Source organism: Temnothorax longispinosus, chromosome 3 (assembly GCF_030848805.1).
Source record: "Temnothorax longispinosus isolate EJ_2023e chromosome 3, Tlon_JGU_v1, whole genome shotgun sequence".
NCBI lineage: Eukaryota > Metazoa > Arthropoda > Insecta > Hymenoptera > Formicidae > Temnothorax > Temnothorax longispinosus.
The window spans coordinates 7,066,062-7,087,081 of record NC_092360.1 but is presented as its reverse complement, the minus strand read 5'-3'; the positions used below and the strand labels follow the sequence as shown (position 1 = coordinate 7,087,081).

The 21,020-nt window shown below is 36.6% G+C and overlaps 2 protein-coding genes across 2 annotated transcripts; one reads left to right on the top strand and one right to left on the bottom strand.

The window, feature by feature from the left end:
* Positions 1 to 220: 220 nt before the first annotated feature.
* On the top strand, positions 221 to 18,988 carry LOC139809536 (uncharacterized). The gene is made up of 6 exons (XM_071772476.1): positions 221 to 225; positions 2,553 to 2,815; positions 6,277 to 6,412; positions 12,528 to 12,831; positions 16,543 to 16,689; positions 16,841 to 18,988. Exons 1-6 carry the CDS (start codon positions 221 to 223, stop codon positions 17,387 to 17,389), a joined length of 1,404 nt encoding a protein of 467 aa, XP_071628577.1. The 3' UTR covers positions 17,390 to 18,988.
* On the bottom strand, positions 18,375 to 19,059 carry LOC139809533 (ubiquitin carboxyl-terminal hydrolase isozyme L3-like). Its single transcript, XM_071772471.1, has one exon. The coding sequence runs from the start codon at positions 19,029 to 19,031 to the stop codon at positions 18,375 to 18,377; it is 657 nt and encodes a 218-aa protein (XP_071628572.1). The 5' UTR covers positions 19,032 to 19,059.
* Between the last annotated feature and the right edge of the window lie 1,961 nt (positions 19,060 to 21,020).

The following is a 21,020-nucleotide window of genomic DNA, read 5'->3' as shown; positions in this document are numbered from 1 at the left end:
AATATTACAATAGAAAAAGAGAAAACTCTGATTCAAGAGGTGGCAAGTAAATTTTCGAGCGTTTTACAATATCGTATTAATGTTCTTCGGCTTGAAAAGTAAATCAAAGTATGACGTATCATTAGTTAAACGAAAAGTTTCTGTTACTATACGACATGTTATTTTGACTAACAACAGTAATTTATTGTAATAAAATGACTGAAATAAAACGTGTGTAGAGATGGGGTATGTTGGCATATCAAGACACGTTTATAGCTTGACTTGTTGTTGCCGCGCGCGTGAGACCTGTTTGAGCATGTGATTTGCTACTTACAATGCTGGATAGAAGCTAGATATATATTTATATTAATATTTTTATGATGAAAAAAGCTACATATCTAAAATAGTTTACAATTGTTCTTCTGCAACAGCAATTTAATGCAATATTTCGACGTTTTAAAACACTCTGAACATATTGACATGAAAAACTCAAAAAACAATCTTTTCTTTGGTTTCTTCTACCCCTATTTTATATATAATTCTTTTAAATTTGGTTGATTAGAGCCAACTTTATACGCAATCAAAGGTTCATATACGAATTTACGAAAACAAAGCTTCCTCTATGAGGAAGCAAAATAAAACAAGAGAGAAGAGAAAGTTTTACGATGAGAAAAATGTGCAAAGGCCGCAAAGGAGAGAATAAAAGGTAGCAAGAAAGAATAAAATATTGTGCACTAAAACAGACAGATAACTGTAACTTTCGCTTTCGAAGAGTTTGCATTTCGAATATGATTTGTATCGAATTTTTTTATTAAACCGAAATCTCGTTTTATATTGAGTATTCAATTGCATGAATAATATGAAATCTTTGAAAAGTTGAATTAAATCATTTTTTTTCTTTGACCGCGACATAAAACTATTTTATAAAAATGCTTAATAAATAAAATTTAAGAAATCTATCATTATTATTATGGGGTTGTGATATATATTTATTATATTTATTACCTTTATTATCTTTATTATCTTTATTAGCTTTATTATTTCATCAATATAACACTTAACACATCAGTATAACACTTCGATATTACAAACAAGTGGTTTTAATTGATTATTCAACTGTTTTCATTTTTAACTAATGTAATCGATTATTTAACGTTTTTCTTGCCTTCACTACCTATATAGTATATAATATGTGCATCTGTTATATATATATATATGTATTATTAATTATTAATATTTTATATATGTATATAACATATTGTAACGCGATAAGTATAAAGAATTTTATATAGCATGTCCGTTGTGTGATTTTATCCTTATTCTTCCCTCGTTGTCACGATTCGAAGTTTACAGTCATCTGTTCGCCCGCCGGATTCTATAATTTAAATAGTGACAATTCCGTAATGTTCTGTCTCGTGCATGATGCTCATAACGGGAACGTGTGACGAGACCCGCGGGAACACGCGATATAAATCCGTGCAGGGTCAGTGTCTGGTGGAAACGGCGACAACGATCTCGGCGCAGTCATTTGATGCACTTGTCAATTTTTCGCGACGGCTCACATAGTCGCGTGGAACGCGTGGAATTAACGCCTGCTGACGGCACTGTAATTCTATATTAAACAGAATGTTGCTGTGAAATTTATATGCATATGTATATTTATAACAAAAATATATTATAAATATACAATATTTATAAAAATGTTTGCTTATTTTTATAAATACACCTGTTTATAAAAAATTAAATATATGTAAATATAGCATATATTATATATATGTATATACATGTATGCTATATTTTTAAATTTGAGCGTTTATTTATCTTTATAAAAACACAAAATTCTAAATTAAGCGTACAATGATATTCATATAATATTAAATTTTAATTAAAACATTTAGGAAAAGGAATTAAAATATCTATAAATATTTAAATATCTAAAAACACTTAAATATCTTTTAACAGATTTTCACGTATCTCCGAGAATTCAAATACATCAGCAAATCAGAAACGAGGGAGATAAAAAAAGAAATAATTCTTAATTAGTCAAATTACTAGCCATTATAGTGACCGTTTTCGAGGCGTCGCTGTTGGAAATCAGGAAAATGCATTTCATGTGGCGCATCACGCTTTATCTTACCTTCTTCCTTCTCTCATCCTTTTTCTCTTCCTTTATCGCTCTCCTTCGGATTCGGAGTGTTATGTTTGTCGCCTGAGCGGCGAGACGCGACGCGCAGCGTGACACACGCGTGTCCCCACTCCCCACCAGAGGGGCCGTATTCTGTTCCACTAAAATCCGCTTACCGACAATTGTCGGTGTCGTTGCGCAGCTTTTACACGATATAAAAAACCTGCGCAACGACACTTATCGAACCGACAGTTGTCGGTAGGCAGGAATGGAATACAGGCCCAGTCCCCACTTGTTGCGGTGACGAAACCACCAGCCAATCAAGCACGTAGGCGTTGCGACGAAGTAGTTTGTGGGCGGCCATCTTCGACCAACGAGCGCGCGGGACGTAGTTCGCCTAGTTTCGGCGGGGTTGCACTGATCCCGTTTTGTGGTAGGTCACTGGTAGGCGAGATTGGCGAGAACTGGTCGTCTCACTCGTCTCAGTCAGTCTCAGTTCCATTCTACAACTGCACGTGATTTCGACGTTCGTTCTGAGCATTTCCGTGCTCGCCTTATACCTTACACCGACGGTGTCGGAGAAGAAACGTCGATCATCGGAGATGTTTCTTCAGGATCCAAACAACGCCCTGATGCCCCTGGAACTTCAGAATATGCAACTGGCATCGCCGCTCTTCGCGCAGTCACCGATCGCTCTGCAACGCAAATTAGGTACGTTATTGTTACAATCCATTTCAGTTCGCCCCGTAATCGGCCAAGGTGACAAGCCGGGTAACCGGTGAACGTTAGCGGCTTGTGTTTACAGTATACGGGATTTTGAATTTTCGTCAACGCAATTAGACGGTGTATGATATTTCAAATTTTAATGTCAAGAACTCGAATCATGTGATACCGTGTCGATGTGTGTGTGACGTGTAAAAGTTTCTCAGGCGACTAATAATCTCGAGTCAGTCTCTCATTTTCACTTCCTTCTCATTCTTTTTTCAAAATTAATTTCAATGCTGTCGTTGTATCGTCAGAGCAAACTATATTGGTTTTAATCCGAAAGTTCTTAGCGCGACGGTTAAATTATAATAAATTTTCAAGGTGAAAGAGATCTGTTGATCCCGATTCGATATAATATGTGTAAAAGTTTCAGGTATAATTCGCGACTATAATCTCCCACTCGATTCTTTCATCTTCGTTTTTTTTTTCAAAATTAATTTGGATACGCTGTCGTTGTATTATCGGTGCAATTATATTGGTTTTAATCTAAAAGTGTCCTTAGCGCGACGGTTAAATTGTAATGAATTTTCAAGGTGAAAGAGATCTGTTGATTCCGATTCGATATAATGTGTGTAAAAGTTTCAGATATAATTCGCGACTGTAATCTCCCACTCGATTCTTTCATCTTCGTTTTTTTTTCAAAATTAATTTGGATACACTGTCGTTAGGTATATTATCGAAGAGCAATTATGTTGTTTTTAATCCAAAAGTCCTTAGCGCGACGGTTAAATTATAATGAATTTTCAAGGTGAAAGAGATCAAGTTGAATCCGATCCGATGTAACATGTAAAAGTTTTTAAAATTTGCGCTTAATAATATCCCACTTGATTCCGTGTTTTATCTTTACTTCTTCTCTATTCTTTGATCTTCAAAATTAATTTCGATACGCTGTCGCGGAGTTATTGTTGGAGCAATTATATTGTTTTTACCAAAAGTCCTTAGCGCGATTATTAACATATAATAAATTTTCAATTTGAAAGAGATCTGTTGAATTCGATCCGACGTAACGTGTAAAAGTTTCTAAAATTCACGATTAATAATCTTAGTCTCCCATGTGTTTTATCTTTACTTCTTACTCCATTCTTTCTTCAAAATTAATTTCGATACGCTGTCGGCGTGGCATTGTTGGAGTGATTATATATATTTTTTTTATCAAAACAAAAGTTCTCAGCGTGATGATTGAATTGTATGAGTTTTCAACTAGGAAAAAATCTGTTCTAAGAAAATGATTTTCGTGATGGTCAAACGTCTCGTAACGCGAATCTTGCCTGCCGTGGTGCCTGGCGAAAATTCGAAACCAGCCTCTCCGTTTACGGTGTGTTCCTGGAAGAAAAAGGTCACTCTAACGAATCGATTTACACTGTAATGAGGAGACCGTGTTCTTCTCGGTCACCTTGCCAATCGCCCAAAATATCCCGTGTAATGCGTTCCACACTAGACACCGACAGCGCATTTGATTATTTCGCTAAAGATGAAAGGTCGCCGATCGTCGACCGGGCGGATCTATTATCTACCTATGGCTTTTTACTATGGGCTTACGGGTGCCGGGATAGTTGTGACCATAATGCTACGTGACAAGTGCGGTGGTCAATGCCTGTAAAGGGTGGCCCCGCTGCTCTATTTTTTGTGTTACCTCACCCACGCCAATTTCTTTCTATATTCGCTCTCGCAGCCAGCGACGCTTCTTCGGAACGTCTGCCGCGCTATTGATGATTCGTGTCGCGTAAGGGATTATACCGGCGAATAGTCATCGTTATATTAAAACGAATTCTAGAAGTCTCGATCTTAATATTTGTATATTATATTGTCGTATTCTCCGTTCCCTCCTTCACTCTTTTTCTTTCTTGAGACCTTGGTTTGGATTGCGCGTGTGTTTACATGCCTTGTTAATTGTTAAATAGAAAGTTAAGGAAATGTTGCCATTTTATCAGATCTATATTATCTATAATATTATGTATGTGTATTTTTCTTTATATTTTATGTATGTATATATATATATTTTTAAACTAAAGAACTATGAGAGTACAACGCTGTTTATGGGAAACATGAGAAATAGATATTATTAATTTTAACATCGTTGAAGGTGGCTCGATGTGGACCTGAAACGTCTGGAACATTATATTGTGAAATTTAAATAAATCCATTGTGAAAGTTATCAACAATTACGTTGTATTCTCATAGCCCTTTAATTACCACAATTTATTGATTCGCTATCAAGAGTCTGAAGTTACTTTTTCCTTTTATTTTATTTTTTAATATTAGAGAAAAGCCTTATTTTTAGATTGATATCAGTGAATGTGTAGTCACTGATATATGCCACTCCAGTGTCTTTTCACTGATTCAGATTTAGGGCCGATATCACAGTCTCCGATTAACGTGATCCTCCGATTAAACTCACTCTTCGTCTCTTTCTAGGGGGACAGTTAGAAAGAGATGCGGAGTGAGTTTAATCGGAGAATCACGTTAATCGGAGACTGTGATATCGGCCCTTAGAGAGTATATTATCTAATCGCAATTTTACTTTTTGATATAAAAAGACGATGTGAAAGTTATATTTTTCTAATTACTTTTCAATTCTTCTTCTTATTATTATTTTTTATATGTATATACAGAGATTATATAATAGGAGAAGAAAAACATATGGCAAAGTTTTATATATAATTATATACAAAAAAATTTTTTTCCGATTATATATGTTCGTAGTTTAATAATTCCTATAAGAAGAAAACGAATTTTTATAAAATATTGTCTAATGAGACTAGCAGCTTGAGCTGATATTTTTCTGTCAAAATGCATTAATTTTTTACCTTTCCATCAATGTATATGAATACCACTACGTGTTTTCGAAATTGCACTGCGATAATTTATATCTGGGCATCAATTTTAGAGGTTTTCCGACTTAAAGGCCTTTTGTGGTTCATTTTGGGCGGAGAAAATTAATTCCGACAGAGGTATACTTATTAGCCTGCATGCGCTCTTCGTCTCATTGTCCGTTTGAGCAGCGAATGTGAACGGGACGTATATTTTATGCAGTTAAGAATATTTTCTACTTTTTTTCATATTAATTAATTTTTTATTAGTTATTATTAAGTTTTAAAAATCAAATTAGATACTCAAGTACCTATATATACATTAAATGACGTACTATTTGACTTCACGGCGACCGTGCATGTACAAAAGGTAAAATTGGTACCAAGATAAAAATTATTGAAAATGATTTCTTATTATATCAAAGATGAAGGTCTGAAGCGATCACAAAACAATTCGCGAATTAACATATAAACATTTTTAATATTCAAGTCGTTTTAGGTAACCGGATACTTGATCATTGACAGAAGGGTTAATTTATCGCTGATTGAACAATTTTATATCAGTTTTTTTTAATGAATTATACTGTTATTTTGCAGGTGAGAGAATGAATTCAAGCGAATGGGTATTTCAACCCCCATTGCTGCGCGGAGTCAACGTGGAGCTGCTTAATCGAAACCTCTGGCAGCAATTCTACGAGAATAGTACAGAAATGATAATTACCAAGAGCGGTCGGTGAGTACTTTACATTCTCATTGCATTCTTGTTCTTTCTTTTTCCAAGCAAGTACGTACATCAAGTTCTTATTTTTTTCTTTCTTATATTATTTATAAACCTCATTGCTTTCGGATTGGGCAATGTCAACTGAGAATAAATAAAATAATTGCGGCAAGAAAAAACAGTCACGACTCAAACAAAGCTGAACGATAAAATAACAATAACAATGACAGATATCTCTCGTGTGAGGGCGGAATCATAATAATCTCTCAAATTCTCGTAAAATCTGTGGTGGACGAAACAAAGAAATCTCCAAATTTAATATAATAGATCTCGATAATAGATCATCGGCAAAATCGTGATTGGAAATATGAAGATTTAAGTTGTAACGATCACAACAATAATTATTCACGTTGCTGCGCGCGTTCTGACGCGCCTGAGTGACGCTCGGCAGTGGCGCTCGTGCCTTCAATTGAACAAGCAAGACGAGATACCTCTCGAGGCCTCTTCTTCGTCTCGGCAGCCTCCAGCCTCGGCGCCTGTGAGAGGTGGCATCGACGAGACGCCGGGTTGCGACGACCACTCCCCCACTGTCTGCTTTGCAACCGGAGGCTGCACTCCGGCGCCACGCCGCCGGCGCTGTCGAAGCCGTCGCGTCGCGATATCTTTAGGGAACAATGGGTCCGCGCCACGGGGATTCCGCAAAATAACGTAATACCCTTAGGCACCATTCCTTATCGCAGATTTGCAAAGGTGCTAGCCGATGACGCGACGGAATATAGCCGCAAATTCTTCGTCGGACAGCTTCTAACGGGACGCCAGATCTTGGAGATTAAAAAGACACTCGTCGCGTCTTCCATTTCGAGAGAAAGCTCTTTTTTTCCCTTTTGAAAGCTTTCGGAAGATAGTTTGCACTTTGATATGATTGTACGTTGAGGTCACTTTTTTGTCACTGCGTCTACCCAAACAGTTATCTGAAGTCTTTTTTTATTAAGGTTGACGCACGTGACGATTATCATGTTTTTAGCAATTAAGCTGTCGGATCGCTTTTCATTGCAGTAGTCTCGTCTCACAGATTTAACGCAGGTATATTTGGGAAAATTATCAGTAGATATATATATTTAACGAGTTAGGGTGCAAAGTGAAAATATGTTATCGATAATTATCAGCGTGGGGTTTATTAAGAGTCGTAAAAAAAGGAACCAAATTTTTGGAATATTTTAAATTAGGCCTTTAGGAATATTTCATGTATTAATGTATTATAAATATTATTATGAAAAAAATCACTTTGAAAATATGAGAATATTAAGGATATTATCTTCGTTTGCTTTTGTTTATACATTATAATTCGTTAAACAATTGATAAATTTTTTAATCGATAAATCTCATTAAAAGATACATTTCTAATACTATTCTAAAATTTTTTATGAATAATAAAACAAAAAATGGGTAACTTTCAGGGATTGATTTTACCCCTTCAGGATGAATTCGGGCAAAAAAAAAATTTGCTTATTGCTTATCAGAACATCATTTTATATGTATTAGCAAATTTTCATACTTCGTTGGATGCCCGAGTTGGAAATCTTCCCTTGTTATTGTTAGTAACGCCGAATTTAAGGGAAACGTCGTGTTACACAATCGTTAAATAAGAGAGACACGGACGTTACAGCGTTCTTTAATATTCCGAAATTGGGTTCTCGCTTAAAGGTCTAATATATTCGAAAAACATTCAAGCGTCCCGATAATAATCCCTCCACGCTTCCGTCGCTTCCGAAAAATTCGGGCTGACACATTCCAGTCATTTTCTTAACGTGCGATAGGATCGTTTCCTAGCTAGACAGCCAGGCAGACTGGGCGTTTCGGAGTGACGACAACGCGATTAGTCTCGTAGGATAATGTACCGCAACGACATTTAGGATTCATTGTCCGTCTCGATCGGGGGTCAGTATAGGCGTTATAACCGGTTAGAGATGCGTTCTTCGCTTTTTCGGAAGCAATGTCATTTTGACGCGCGCTAGAAGTTGAAACACGTACAAGGACGTCGGTCCGTTTTCAAACTGACCGAAGCTTTCGCCGATAAACAATCGGATAATTTCTTTTCAGATGGGACTCTCGGGGTGATAAATAGCGATACGGGTACGTAGAATTTTTCGTGGCTTTAAGCAGATAATGCGAACGCGCGCGTATCACGCGCCACGCTTTCCGTGTAATATATCGGTGTCGCGTGGGCGTCAGGTCGTGAAAACCGGAAGGGCGAAAGAAAGGGCGGAAGGAAGGAAGGAAAGAAGGAAGGAAGAGCGATCATGAAAAGATTTGTAACCGCTTATGAGCGTTCGTGACTCATTATTAGAGACTGTCTATACGTTCAACAACTAGATTTTGTGCGTCAGTGTGCGCGTTTCACACTCAAAGCGCGAAGATTTGCGAAGAAAAATTATTCGATTATATCTCTTCCGCGTGACGCGGCGGACGCGGCACAAGTTTATGATAAATTATATATCGGATGCTCGGGTTTTACATTATGCAAATTTGAAAATTTTTTTCGGGGTTAAGAATTATTATTTACGTCATACAGTTTGTTCATTTTATTCCCTTACAGAAATTTAATACTGTAAATGATTATTTGGCTAATGATTAATTATTTATTTTGAGTATTCAAAGCATTAAAAACAGTGCTTTTAATATTCAAAATAAGTAATTAAATTTCTGTAAGGGTTATACATCAGTTTATACAGTTTATTCATGTACAATATTTTTAAATTCATTTTGTATATTTTATTTAATATTTCTTTTTTTTTTAACCTTGAGCGACTTTTTTGCGTTTCCTTGCACGTATGTTTGTAACAGAAATGGAAGATATTCCGTTGCGTGTTATTTCGTTAGAAATTGCATTTTCCGAAAAAATTGCATTTCCTGCAGTCTCGTTGGGAAGGCAACCTACACTTTTGTAACGTGATACGTCGAATATCTAATTACGTGACACTGGACCACTTTAGGTGTGGTCCAACGTCTCTCCTGATCGACGTAAGGCGACCATTGATCGTGCTTTTAACGAGCTGACGGATCGTAAACGAGCGATCAGCGTTCTGGGTAAGAAAAAGAAAGTCAGGGTCAAACACACATGTTTATCTTTGCCAGGTCGCGACAATAGCGACGTGTCTGTCTGTCCATTTGTCCGTGGTCCGTGTGTCTCTTCCGGCACTTCGCTGTTCGTGCGGAAACCACGTGCTCACCACGTGCTCCTTCTTCCCTCCCTTCCCCCACCCCCTTCTCACTTTCGTCCTTTCTCTATTATTCTGTTTCGCGCTAATATAAATCTTGCGAACTCGATTTATATTCCTCAACACGATATTTGTCCACAACCATGTGTATTACTTTCGAATGTGCAGTTTCGGAATTTTTCTCTTTTTGACTACCGTGCGGTACGTCCTTGATTTTCCTTTACTATGTACGCGATAATGAAGTGGTGTGACAAATGTGTATATAACAGAAGTGGCGATCGACATGTAGTTATTTCGTGACTATAATGCACTGTTTCCTAGAAAAAGAATTGAAATGGTGAAAAAAATCCTTTGGAAGATAAATGACACGACTATGACTATGGTCTTTCCAGAGTTGGTTTCAGTTTTCAAAAAAATGATTCTATAGCTACAGTTGATTCAATGGCACAAATGGTCGGGACATTTTTTTCTTTAGGTAAAAGAAACCTGCAATCTTTGTATACCTTTTTCGAGAAGAGAAGTCTTTCCTTAATTCCTTCCTTCTAAGCAACATTTAAAATTGCCAAAAAAATTGTTGCTTATTTATTCAATAAAGAATAGAAGAATATTAAAGCGTAGCGGTAGAGATTTCAGGTAAAGTTCGTCACAGCAAATATTTGCAGTAAGGCGCTTTACTTAGTAATAAATCCAACAAAAGTACGGAAACGAAAAGTCAGGAAACAAAAGCACCGCATTCTTTTGTCATTGTCTCAGAGGTAATCAGGACGTGTATACAAGACTTGTTGCTTTTAATTTTGCCGTTTTTATGTCGGGGGTATGTCGAACAGCGTGCGCACGTGAGGAGATAGCCCACGCGACTTTCGAGTGGGTCCCGTAATCGTACAGGATGAGACACGGGCTCCCAACTCCCAGAGCTCGTGCCACTGAGATGCGACGTTATATCACACCACTGCCACTGCAGACGTTATCTCATCGCCGCGCCGCGTAATTACAAGAGGCTCCTTAAACCAGATGCGTCTGTCGCAGCGGCATCGGGGCACGAGCACCCGACAGCCGTCGGGACGGCGCGCGGCGCGAACGCGACACATTACGTATAAGCTAATATAGATCGCTTCTCGAGAAAATTTTTTGTTTCGCCGCGGTTATTATCGCGATCGAATCTTTTGAACGTTAATAAGAGAGAAAAGAATCGTCTAATGTAAAATAAAAGATGTGATTCTAAGTCGCGCCATTATTAATGGTACAAAGCAAAGTTAAATGGAAAGTAATTGGAATTTTTATAATCGTGCAGCGTCTTTTGAGAGAATGACGAAAAATAATACGGTTGCTATTCTTGATAATTTATAGCGACTTCGGATTTTTTGTTATATTATTGCAAAATCTCGTCTTTGACTTTCACTGTCTTTACACAAAGCAAAGTGAAATGGAAAGCGATTGGAATTTTTATAATGGTGCGCCTTTTGAGAGAATAACGAAGAATAATACGGTTGGCTACTTTTGATAATTTTTAACGACTCAGGATTTTTTGTTATATCACCGAAAAGTCTCGTCTCCAAGCTTCACTGTCTTTACCTACTAATGTATTGACAATGTAGCACCAAGGGCGGCCGCAGACCGGGCGCACGAAGGCAAATCCTTTGTCGGCCGACTCGATACGAAGTCGAACGCGAAAAATGCCGGGGGGAAAAACCCGCAATTAGGCAGGCAAACGGCGGCTGTTCGATTTGACTTTCCGTGGAAATATTTGCGTAGTCGGAAAAACTAGTTGACGAGGGTGAAAGCTGGAAGTCTCGCGTAGTAATAGGAGCGGACTTAACGCAGCGTCGGCGTCGTCCTCTCGGCGACGCCTACCCGTCGCCGGCACGTTAATGACTATAAACGAAGACCTTTGTTCTTTCGTGGAAAAGTGTGCGAATACTACCTGCACACGAAAAGAGACCTTTTTAGCGTTAAAAGTCTCCACGAGGCAAAATTATCTATAAAAGGACTCTTACGCACATGCGTCGTTTCTAATCTTATCTCTGTGCCATATCCATTAGTGTTTAATAAAGTCTCTATTTTCGATATTATTTATTCTCTAAATCTGAATCAGTGACTATTCACTGATTCAGATTTAGAGAGTATGAATCGTCATTATTTATACATGATTGTGTTAAATTGATCAAAAGTACCACATGTATCTATATGTAGAAAGTACCTTTCTAGATATTTTATGATAAAACCGTTTACAGAGGTATCCATAAATCCAGCACTTAAAGAAAAACAGCTAAAGGAGCAAGACAAAAGCTTCTATTTACACAATATGTCTCTCATTTCTATTATATTGTATATTCTATATAATACACAAAGATAGATGTTTTAATAAAAAAAAGCGCACAATTTTGAAGCGCAATATTTATACTTTTACATACAAAATATCGATTCGTAAAAAAATGAACATGTCTTTATTTAACATTTCGACTACTATGTTGTCTATATCTGGGTGACAGTTTTATTTACCCGATTAAAAATGATTTTACTAAGTATTTATAAAGACATTAAAATTAAAACATTAATATTTATTTTTCTCAATTTTAAAAAGACCTATTATTTTGTTTTATAAATGATAGTTTTATTTATTCCATCATCTGAGAAATTATACACTATTAGATATTTTAATAATATAAATCACAAAATATATAAAGAGTTAAACTCTCTCTATTACTCTCTCTTTTTTACTTTTTTGCCTGTACCGCTAAAGAATATTTTTTTTTCTGCGAAAAATTTGGTGCTTCCCGCACAGAAAGGGATTATATTGTCCTATAGGAAAGCTTGCAGTTGAAAGAGATGAAATTTTGAAAGCTGAATTTGAATACTTAATACGACTCACCATTCATCAGCGATTTTAGGAGCCTTTGTTTGATCTTTTACAGGCGCATGTTCCCGTCCGTTCAGATGAACGTAAGCGGTTTGGAGAAACGTGAGAATTATTATGTCCTCATGGAGATAGCACCGGCCTCCGATCGCCGCCACAAGTACTGTGGATACCAGAACGGGGGCAAGAACAGCAATATGGGTGGCTGGAGTTTTGCGGGGCCGGCAGAGCCGCAACAGCCCTTCAGCTATAGGATTTATAAGCATCCCGACAGTCCGGCAACGGGGAGCCACTGGATGGACAATCCGATCAGCTTCAATAAATTGAAGCTCACGAACAACATCAACGACCCCAATAATAACGTAAGTAATATGCACTGACTTATGATCGTACTTATCGTAATTAGTATGCAATATATAGCTAAGTAATAGGTAATGAAATATATGGTAAGTAATGAAAGCACATAGATATATAGGTCTTATTTTATAAGTTAGTCTATTGGTGCTGTTTCTTGGCAATTAAAGTCACCATATTTTATGCGAGTCGCAATGGTGACTCCACGAGTATGTGCCCAATTCGTTCGATTGTTGGTTTGTAGCGTCGATCGTCCGATGACATATCTCGGTGAGGGCAATGAGTCTTTATGCTAATTTATATATTTAGTTAGCGCGGCCAAGCGCTCACGAGAAAGCGCGTTTGCCCGCACATGGCTAATTGGTGTGCTGAATTAGTGCAATAAGTTAGAATGAAAGAAAATATATTTGTTTCATTCTAACTTATTTCACTATAGTTCAGAAGTGCAGCGAAAACGAACAGGCCTAGTGGGGGCATACTCGTCCACCATTATATAAATACACACACACAATTTAGTTATAAAATCATTAAAATCGTAAAACGATATACAAAAATTAACAGAGAAATACACGGGCGAAAAACAATCCCTTGGAGAAAACATAAAAGGAGAACAAACCGTTCAAATTTAATGGCCGCTACTTATTTATCTGGTTCTTCAATGTTTTGACAGCCTTAAATATTTTCAAAAATCCTTATTTCCTCTCTCCCCATTTCCATCTTTGTTATCCCGGTCTCGTGTTACGTTTTATCTTCTATTTGTGTTGCATGGGGGAGTATCGCTACGTCCCATCCCGTCTAATTTGTTTTCGACTCTTTCTTTTTAGCATTAACGCCATTAACTATCAATTAATAGTTACGAAACATTGTAAGGCAGAGATACGAATTATTTCGGGTAATCGTAAAACATCAAACGAGAACTTCTAAAAGTTTCACAAAATTTTCTTTCTTTTTTTTACGATGCAATATATTATTCTGTTTTCTATTTTTTTTAAATCATTTCTCCTATTTCTCAATTTCTGTATATTGTATATTTTTAAATAGCGATAACAGATAATAGATAAAAGAAGTTGTGATACGGTAATCTATGTCCTTTAGATTATAAAGTAATCGGTATTAGAAGGTATATATGTTTTTTTCTAACATTAATGTGGTAAATCTCTGCTCGGTCTAATAAATAAGTTTTAATTTGTAAGCCACTAAAAAAGATATATATACGAGTGTATATATGTATACATATATAAATTCGGTGCACGCAAAAATATATTCGAAAACTCGTGATATTTTTGTGGGTATTCGAACTAAATTCTCTCACAAAATTCGCTCAAAGAAAGCGCGTCTTGTGGTTACATGAGGATTAGAAACTTCTGGAAAAAAAAAAGATCGGCGAGCCGGTCGGCGGTGCATTTTCCGGTAGAGACTAAGCTACTCAAGATGGTGCGGCACGTCGATCGGCATCTATGGGAGATTAGCACGCTCCACGATACCCTGTAATCGATATACCTCCCTTCCCTACTGGGACTGAACGAGAGCGGATTTGTTTACGGCCGACAAGGTTCCTAGCTCTATAGCTGCCATCATCGCCGTTGGTGTTAAAAATGCCGTTTTACGGTTCTCTTCTATACCTTTGTCGACGGCAAGAAGGATGAGTATAGAAGAGCTCGGCGGCACTTTTGCTCGTTATTACCCATTCGAGCCGATTCATGCGTGAAAAACTTTACGTTAATCCACAAAGGTGGATTTAGCGGCTAGACAAACAAGAGATTCGCTTTGTCGCGCGTTTATCTTAGTTTTGTCACCTTTTTCTTTAATCGGGAAACGGAATCTGGTCTGATGTAAGATCTCCCTATTTTATCTAATCTAAACCAGCTAAAAATCAGAAAGAAAAGACAGTTATATGTCCGACTGTAGAAATGTTAATAAATTTTTAATTATGAGCGATTTTGAGGTGTAGAATTTTGGCGACAAGTCTTCACTAATCTTTACTTCTCTCTCTCTCTCAGCGTGAGAGTTAACAAAATTTTTCCTCTCAGCCAATTTTCTTTCAAACAGGATTTATTTAATATAAGACTATCGAAATATGTAACATTGGAAAAAAAAGGAAAAAAACAATTAGGAAATTAGGTATTGTTAAATATTCAATTAAATATCTTTTATTATCTTTCATTAAAAAGATATTATACAGCTAAAGGAAAGATAGATGAACCGAGGAATTTTTTGAATTAAAAACTGTATTGTAACTTACATTCCTTTATTTTTCAGTGTTACAAGTTTTGATAATCAAACTTCATGTGAAATGTAAATATTTCGCTTGAACTCGTCCAAGGAGAAAAGCCTCGTTATTTCTGTTTGTGCCTCTGAAGGTTATTTCGCCAAAACTTTCATAATAGAATTGCTTATAATATGAACATTTTTCTATCGTTTAGCATTTTGACTGCCATGTCACCCGAAAGTTTCTACAAGTCCTGTTATCTGTGGGTTTACGGTTTTGTTTATCCGGCTAGGAATAGTTTTATTTATTTTATTACTGTCAAGTATTTATAAAGACATTGAAAGAAACACAATAAAATATTAAAGTAATATTCTAATAAAATTCATTCAAAATAGAATTATTTTCTATTTCTCTGCTTGTATCTATTTGTTTAAATTGGTTTCGCAAAGAGATTTATTATTTACGTTTGGTGAGCGACAGTTTTATTTATTCTATAACCATATCATTAAATATTTAATGATATAAATAATATATAATATATAATATATACTATATATTATTTGTATTGTTATATATACATATAAATATATATTTCTTATTTTCTTATATTTATTTTTCTTACGGTTTATGCATATTTTATAAAAAGTCACACACTTCTCGATTTTGACCCAAATTCGTGCCGAAACCAATTTGGCAATCAAAGTGTTAAATGATTTCAGACTCAATGAGATTTGTCGAAGAAAGATGTATGAGATACTTTTCATACTAAAATATAAAACCGTCTTAACCCTCGCGTAAAAAAAAAAATGTGAAACGTCAGTAACGACTACCAGATCGCGTATTGAAGTGGTGCATCTCGCTCTAGATTCATACGAGAGATCCTCGGTGGCGCGGAGACATGTGATTCCGGGAAGGTTGCAGGGCTTAGTCTGGTTTTCGGGAATCGCGTCTGTGTCTACCGTCGGCCTCTTTAGTGAGGCGCCAACTTATCTCGAAAAAGCGGCGCCCCTTTTACCCGGTTCCTCAAACTAATTACGAATTTAATAAAATTCCCGGCGCTTCGTCCCTCTCCTTTCGTCCCTTCGCCCCAATCCCTGTTCGCAACTAACAGAAAGGGCCTCTTCTTTCGTACTCATCTCCCCTCACCTCTTCGGGATCGTCTTTCGCGATGCAGATACCGCGTAAAGACGATCCTTTTTTTTCCGCATTTAACACTCGAAAATAAGAAATTCGTAAAGAGCAAGACACATTTACAAACGACGCATGAGCTCTCAGCGTTTTTGATATTTTTCTAATTGGTGAGAAATCACATCGTTCAACTCCAAATGTAATAGATGTGAAAATGAAATATTGATGCGTTCAATAATAGTTCAATAATAGTTTAAGGGTTCGATGAATTTTTGACATTGCTGATTTTAACGGTGTGCCATCCAAAGTTGTTTTAATCTCACGTTATTTTTATATTTTTTTTAAATTATACGAATTTCAGAAAAAATCTTATATTTTACAGGTGGTATTAACGTCGATGCACAAATACGTTCCTAGGATCTGGATAGTCCGTTGCTTCGATGCGAAGAACTACAACGAGCTCTTCACTCATCCAACCGCGACGTTCGCTTTCAAGGAGACGGAATTTATCGCGGTGACGGCATACCAAGTATGTAGGAATCTTATTCCTTCTTTCTTTCTTTCTTTATCATTATTGTTATTTTTTTTACATATCTAAAATAGATCTTATTCAGGAACGTAAAGCAATCTTTTCCATTGTAATTGAGTCTAACGGGAACATCTGTGTGTTATTTTTGCAGAACGAGAACATCACGAAGTTGAAGATCAATAACAATCCATTCGCTAAGGGTTTTCGCGAGACGGGTCAGTCACGGTTCAAGCGAAAGCATCATTCGATTGATCATCAGGCCCAATCGGATTCCAGTCCCGACGAAGGGGTTTCGTTGACCTACGACTCCGAATCGAATCAGGTCGCGAGCGAGGGGGACAGCGTCGCGAGTATCGCGGAGAACTCGATGGAATCGATGGAAAGACTCACGGTCGAGGAAAACACGGACAACAACGACGCACGTGATGACGCCAGACCGATCGCCGCGAATCCGAGATCACCAGAGAAGGCTGAGAACGAGCTCGAGGTACCCTTTCACAGGCCCTGGACGGACCCGCCACGTAGTCGTCACCAAGTAATGCCGTCGTCATACTACAATTTGCATTATCCTCATCACCCGTCGTATTATCCGCCGTATTACTTGTACTCACAATATGTGGCATCGGACTATATGAGACTGCGCGATTACCAGTTTAATTATTTCTACAGGCACCTAGGGTACGGATATCCTAGACTGTGACGCATGCGAACGTACGCTGTTTCGTTTTTCTTCTCGCGATTTTATTGCCATAAATTTATGAGTTTCATGAAGAATAAACATTTCTATCAACGCAGATTAACTTTAATCTCGGTTTAATTTACTTTTCATCTTTTTCTAATTTTAAGAGTTAGATAAAGATAGAAAGTAAGTTAAACCGAGATTAAAATTAATCTACATTGGTAGAAATGGACATAAGACTGAAAGTTTTAAAATTGCCGTTTAAGACGGCGTCTATAAATAATATCAAAGTAAATACATACACTACCGTTCAAAAATTTAGAAGTACTACTTTCTTAAGAAAAACAACAGTGGTGTCAATACTTTTGAAGAAGAATCCCTCAATTGCTCGCACTGCGTTTCTGTCATTCCAGACAAATCTTTTTTTATATCGCATTCTTCGTCTCTTTCTGCTCAAATCGTAGCTTGAGACCCTCTATTTCCCGCTACAGATCCTCTATTCGCCGAGCTGAATCGCTCTCGACATTCGCCAGAACGCTTTCCGAAGATTCCTGGACAGAAGCACTACGAGATGTCGCATGTCGACTGAATTCTCTCAACGAATTGACTTCCTGCTGCAGCTTCTCACACGTATTTTTCATGTTCTTCAACTGGTTCTCGCGAAGAGAAGTACGAGGAGCAGCTAAAGGACATGAAAAATTCGCGATATCAGCTTGTTCCAGTTCGTTATTCACTTCAGTCAAATCTGCCTCGAAAACTTTCTCGACTAACGACCTTTCCATTTGCTCGAGCTTCTGCCCTGTCAGCTGATGCCCTATAACGCTACGATGAGCGTAATAAGCACAGTCATGTATCTGAAAACATGTATCTGATTGTGGTTACGCTCGTAGCGTCAAATTGCGACAAAGGCCTTTCCATCTCGTACAACTTACCGCTCAGAGTTCTGTCGTTCAGCTTACTGTTTTCGATAATCGATTGTGCTGCTTCAGACAGATTATATTCCATATTAGAATGGTGGTTTCTTAACTTTGGGATCGCGTTCCATATATTCCTTGCACACGCGGGCAGCATCGTCCAGAAGTGCCTCCGGTGTAGTTGAGCCATGATTGATAGGAGCAGGCTTTCGACCGTCTAGCTCGTACAAGGTACCGTCCTTATGTACAAACGCGACAAAGTGGTGGTACACCTCCATATCCTCAGCTGGTGCCTCAGTCTGTCCTTCCTGGGCAGATTCCATGTGAGTATCAATAATTTCCTGCGATTTTTCTAAACGCTCTCCACGTTCAGCGTATGAGAGTCCTTTGGTTTCATCTAAGAACTTCTTGAGAAAGCCATCCTCCAATTGTATGACGTCCAAATTATTCGCTACGCTGTGAAGTAACGCAATTGTCCCACATGCGTTTGAGATATTTTGCTTCAAATGGTATACAGAATCTGGACCATCATTCTTGCTATCCTTAACTTCTGCTTTATCCTCTTCAGCCTTGTCAATCTTCGAAAAAGGATAAAGCAAAATAACGGCAAGAACGGGCCTAGGGACGATTGCCAGCAAGTCCGACTCTAAACCGTACACATCTAAGACCGACCATTTCTTTGGAACGCCCAGCTTGTGGAGGAACTTCGTCATAACCTCTGGATTCGACTCCAAGGGCACCCAAGCCATGATAAATCGCGATAATTTTCACACGTAAGAGATTTCTACCTGCCTGAAGGATGGACTCCTTAGCGTGCCTGCTCTCCAAGTTCGGCAATTCCTTGTTCAAACGATCGGTCAACATCTTGTTTTCACCCTTTAATATTTTCATGCACTCATCGCGCTTTTAAATTCATTATTTTAGCCCGGTTCTTTGAAGTTAATTACTACAAATACAATATTCGAATGATAAAATCTACATAGTCGCAATCCTTTTCTTTAATTACTATAATAGTTCGTTGATAATTTTAATTAACATATATACATATAGATATTATGTCATTTTTAAAATTTATTAAAAATACTATTAAGTAACTTGGAAATTTATACTTTTAATGATAGAATATTCCCGTGAAATCCTTACTTTTAATTCTTGCTGGTGGCGTATTGCACTACCGTTGAATTTATCAACACATGCCTCATATTGTCTCTGTTGCTCCAATGTCTCGTTCATATTTATTCAGATTCTTCTCTGCGATACGAATTTGCTCATTTACATTATTTAGATCTTAAAGAAAAACGTCATATATGAAAAATGTACTATCTGTTTTATCTATTGAACACAGTATTATTTGTTTCTAATCATTTTCCAAGGAAAAAATTCCATTTAAAGAATCTTTTTTTTTTGTTTTTTTTTTTTATAAGGTAGTGCTTCCAAATTTTTGAACGGTAATTATATACAAGTTATATTTGCATATTTTTACAATTGTTTGCATAATTATTTGCGCGTCTTATTCTTCATTCATATCATATAATGTCATTCATATACATAGGTATATATATATATCATATATAAACGTTCATAGATCTTTAAAATAGTTTAAAATTAGCATAAAAAATAAAATAACAAAAAGAAATTTCATATGCTGTATCTCCTATAAATTTCATAATATTATATATTTAATATACATTATATATGTATATTAAATGAAGATGAATTTTATGAGGTATTTTAAGATAAATAGGACGTTAACTGAATTATTTCAAAGATCTATAAACATTTTTACATGATTATGCCAAAGATGCCAAAGATAAATATTTTGTAATATCTCCTACAATAAATGGTTTTAATAATATGAGTTGAAACTCATTTTATAATTTGAGGACTTCACGTGAAAAAATTTAATGTGAGTTTACAACGATAAAATGTTTTGCGTACGCTACATATATATGTACATATTATTATTCCTACGTGTTGTTATCTATAAAAGATTAAAATGAAAGATTTATTTTAAGCAACGAGATCTGACAATTTTGTTGTTGAGATGTAAATGTATAAATGAAGCATCGAAATAAGATATTAAAAAGTAAAACAATTTTAAGACTTAAAAATTAAAAGGTTCGTGATTTTATATAGTTACGAATAGTATACAAAAATTATAAGTTAAATTTAAGATTTTATATAAAAATCACCGAAGGGGAATACGAATATTCATTTTTACAGATCTTAAGTCTCTGCCACGACTATTATCACAAATATATTGTAATAACAAGTATATTTCGATGCGACGGCTTTGCAGAGCTGCAAATACAATGATATATACTCGTTAAACTTTCCACGACATTTCTGTCGCGTTTAACTTTACAACCGTACTTACCTGTAAAGTGTCAGCGAGGTCGAATATTTACAAATGCTGTTGATCTCGTCTGAGATGGGGCGTCAAATCGACATCTTCTAGAAGAATTCGCCGTTTCGTTGCGAAACAAATTCGTTCTTCATTCTTAATGATGTAAATACAATGAAAATAACGAAATCGTCTGATTATATCATGCGTTATCATTCCGTTATCGTTTTCTGTTTCTTTTTCTCATTTAGATTCGCTATAACATTTACATATATTCGTCTACGAAGACACGACATATTCGTCTTTCTTTAAAAGTGCGGAATCAGCCACGATCCGCATCGTATTATATTTGTTTCTATATATGTATATATATGTATATGTGTTTATATATACA

Excerpts from the sequence above, each read along its gene's own strand:
- LOC139809533 (XM_071772471.1), bottom strand. The coding sequence starts at position 19,031 with ATGGCTTGGGTGCCCTTGGAGTCGAATCCAGAGGTTATGACGAAGTTC.
- LOC139809536 (XM_071772476.1), top strand. Across the intron at positions 2,816-6,276 it reads CGCTCTGCAACGCAAATTAG|GTGAGAGAATGAATTCAAGC; the intron begins GTACGTTATTGT and ends GTTATTTTGCAG. Across the intron at positions 6,413-12,527 it reads ATAATTACCAAGAGCGGTCG|GCGCATGTTCCCGTCCGTTC; the intron begins GTGAGTACTTTA and ends GATCTTTTACAG.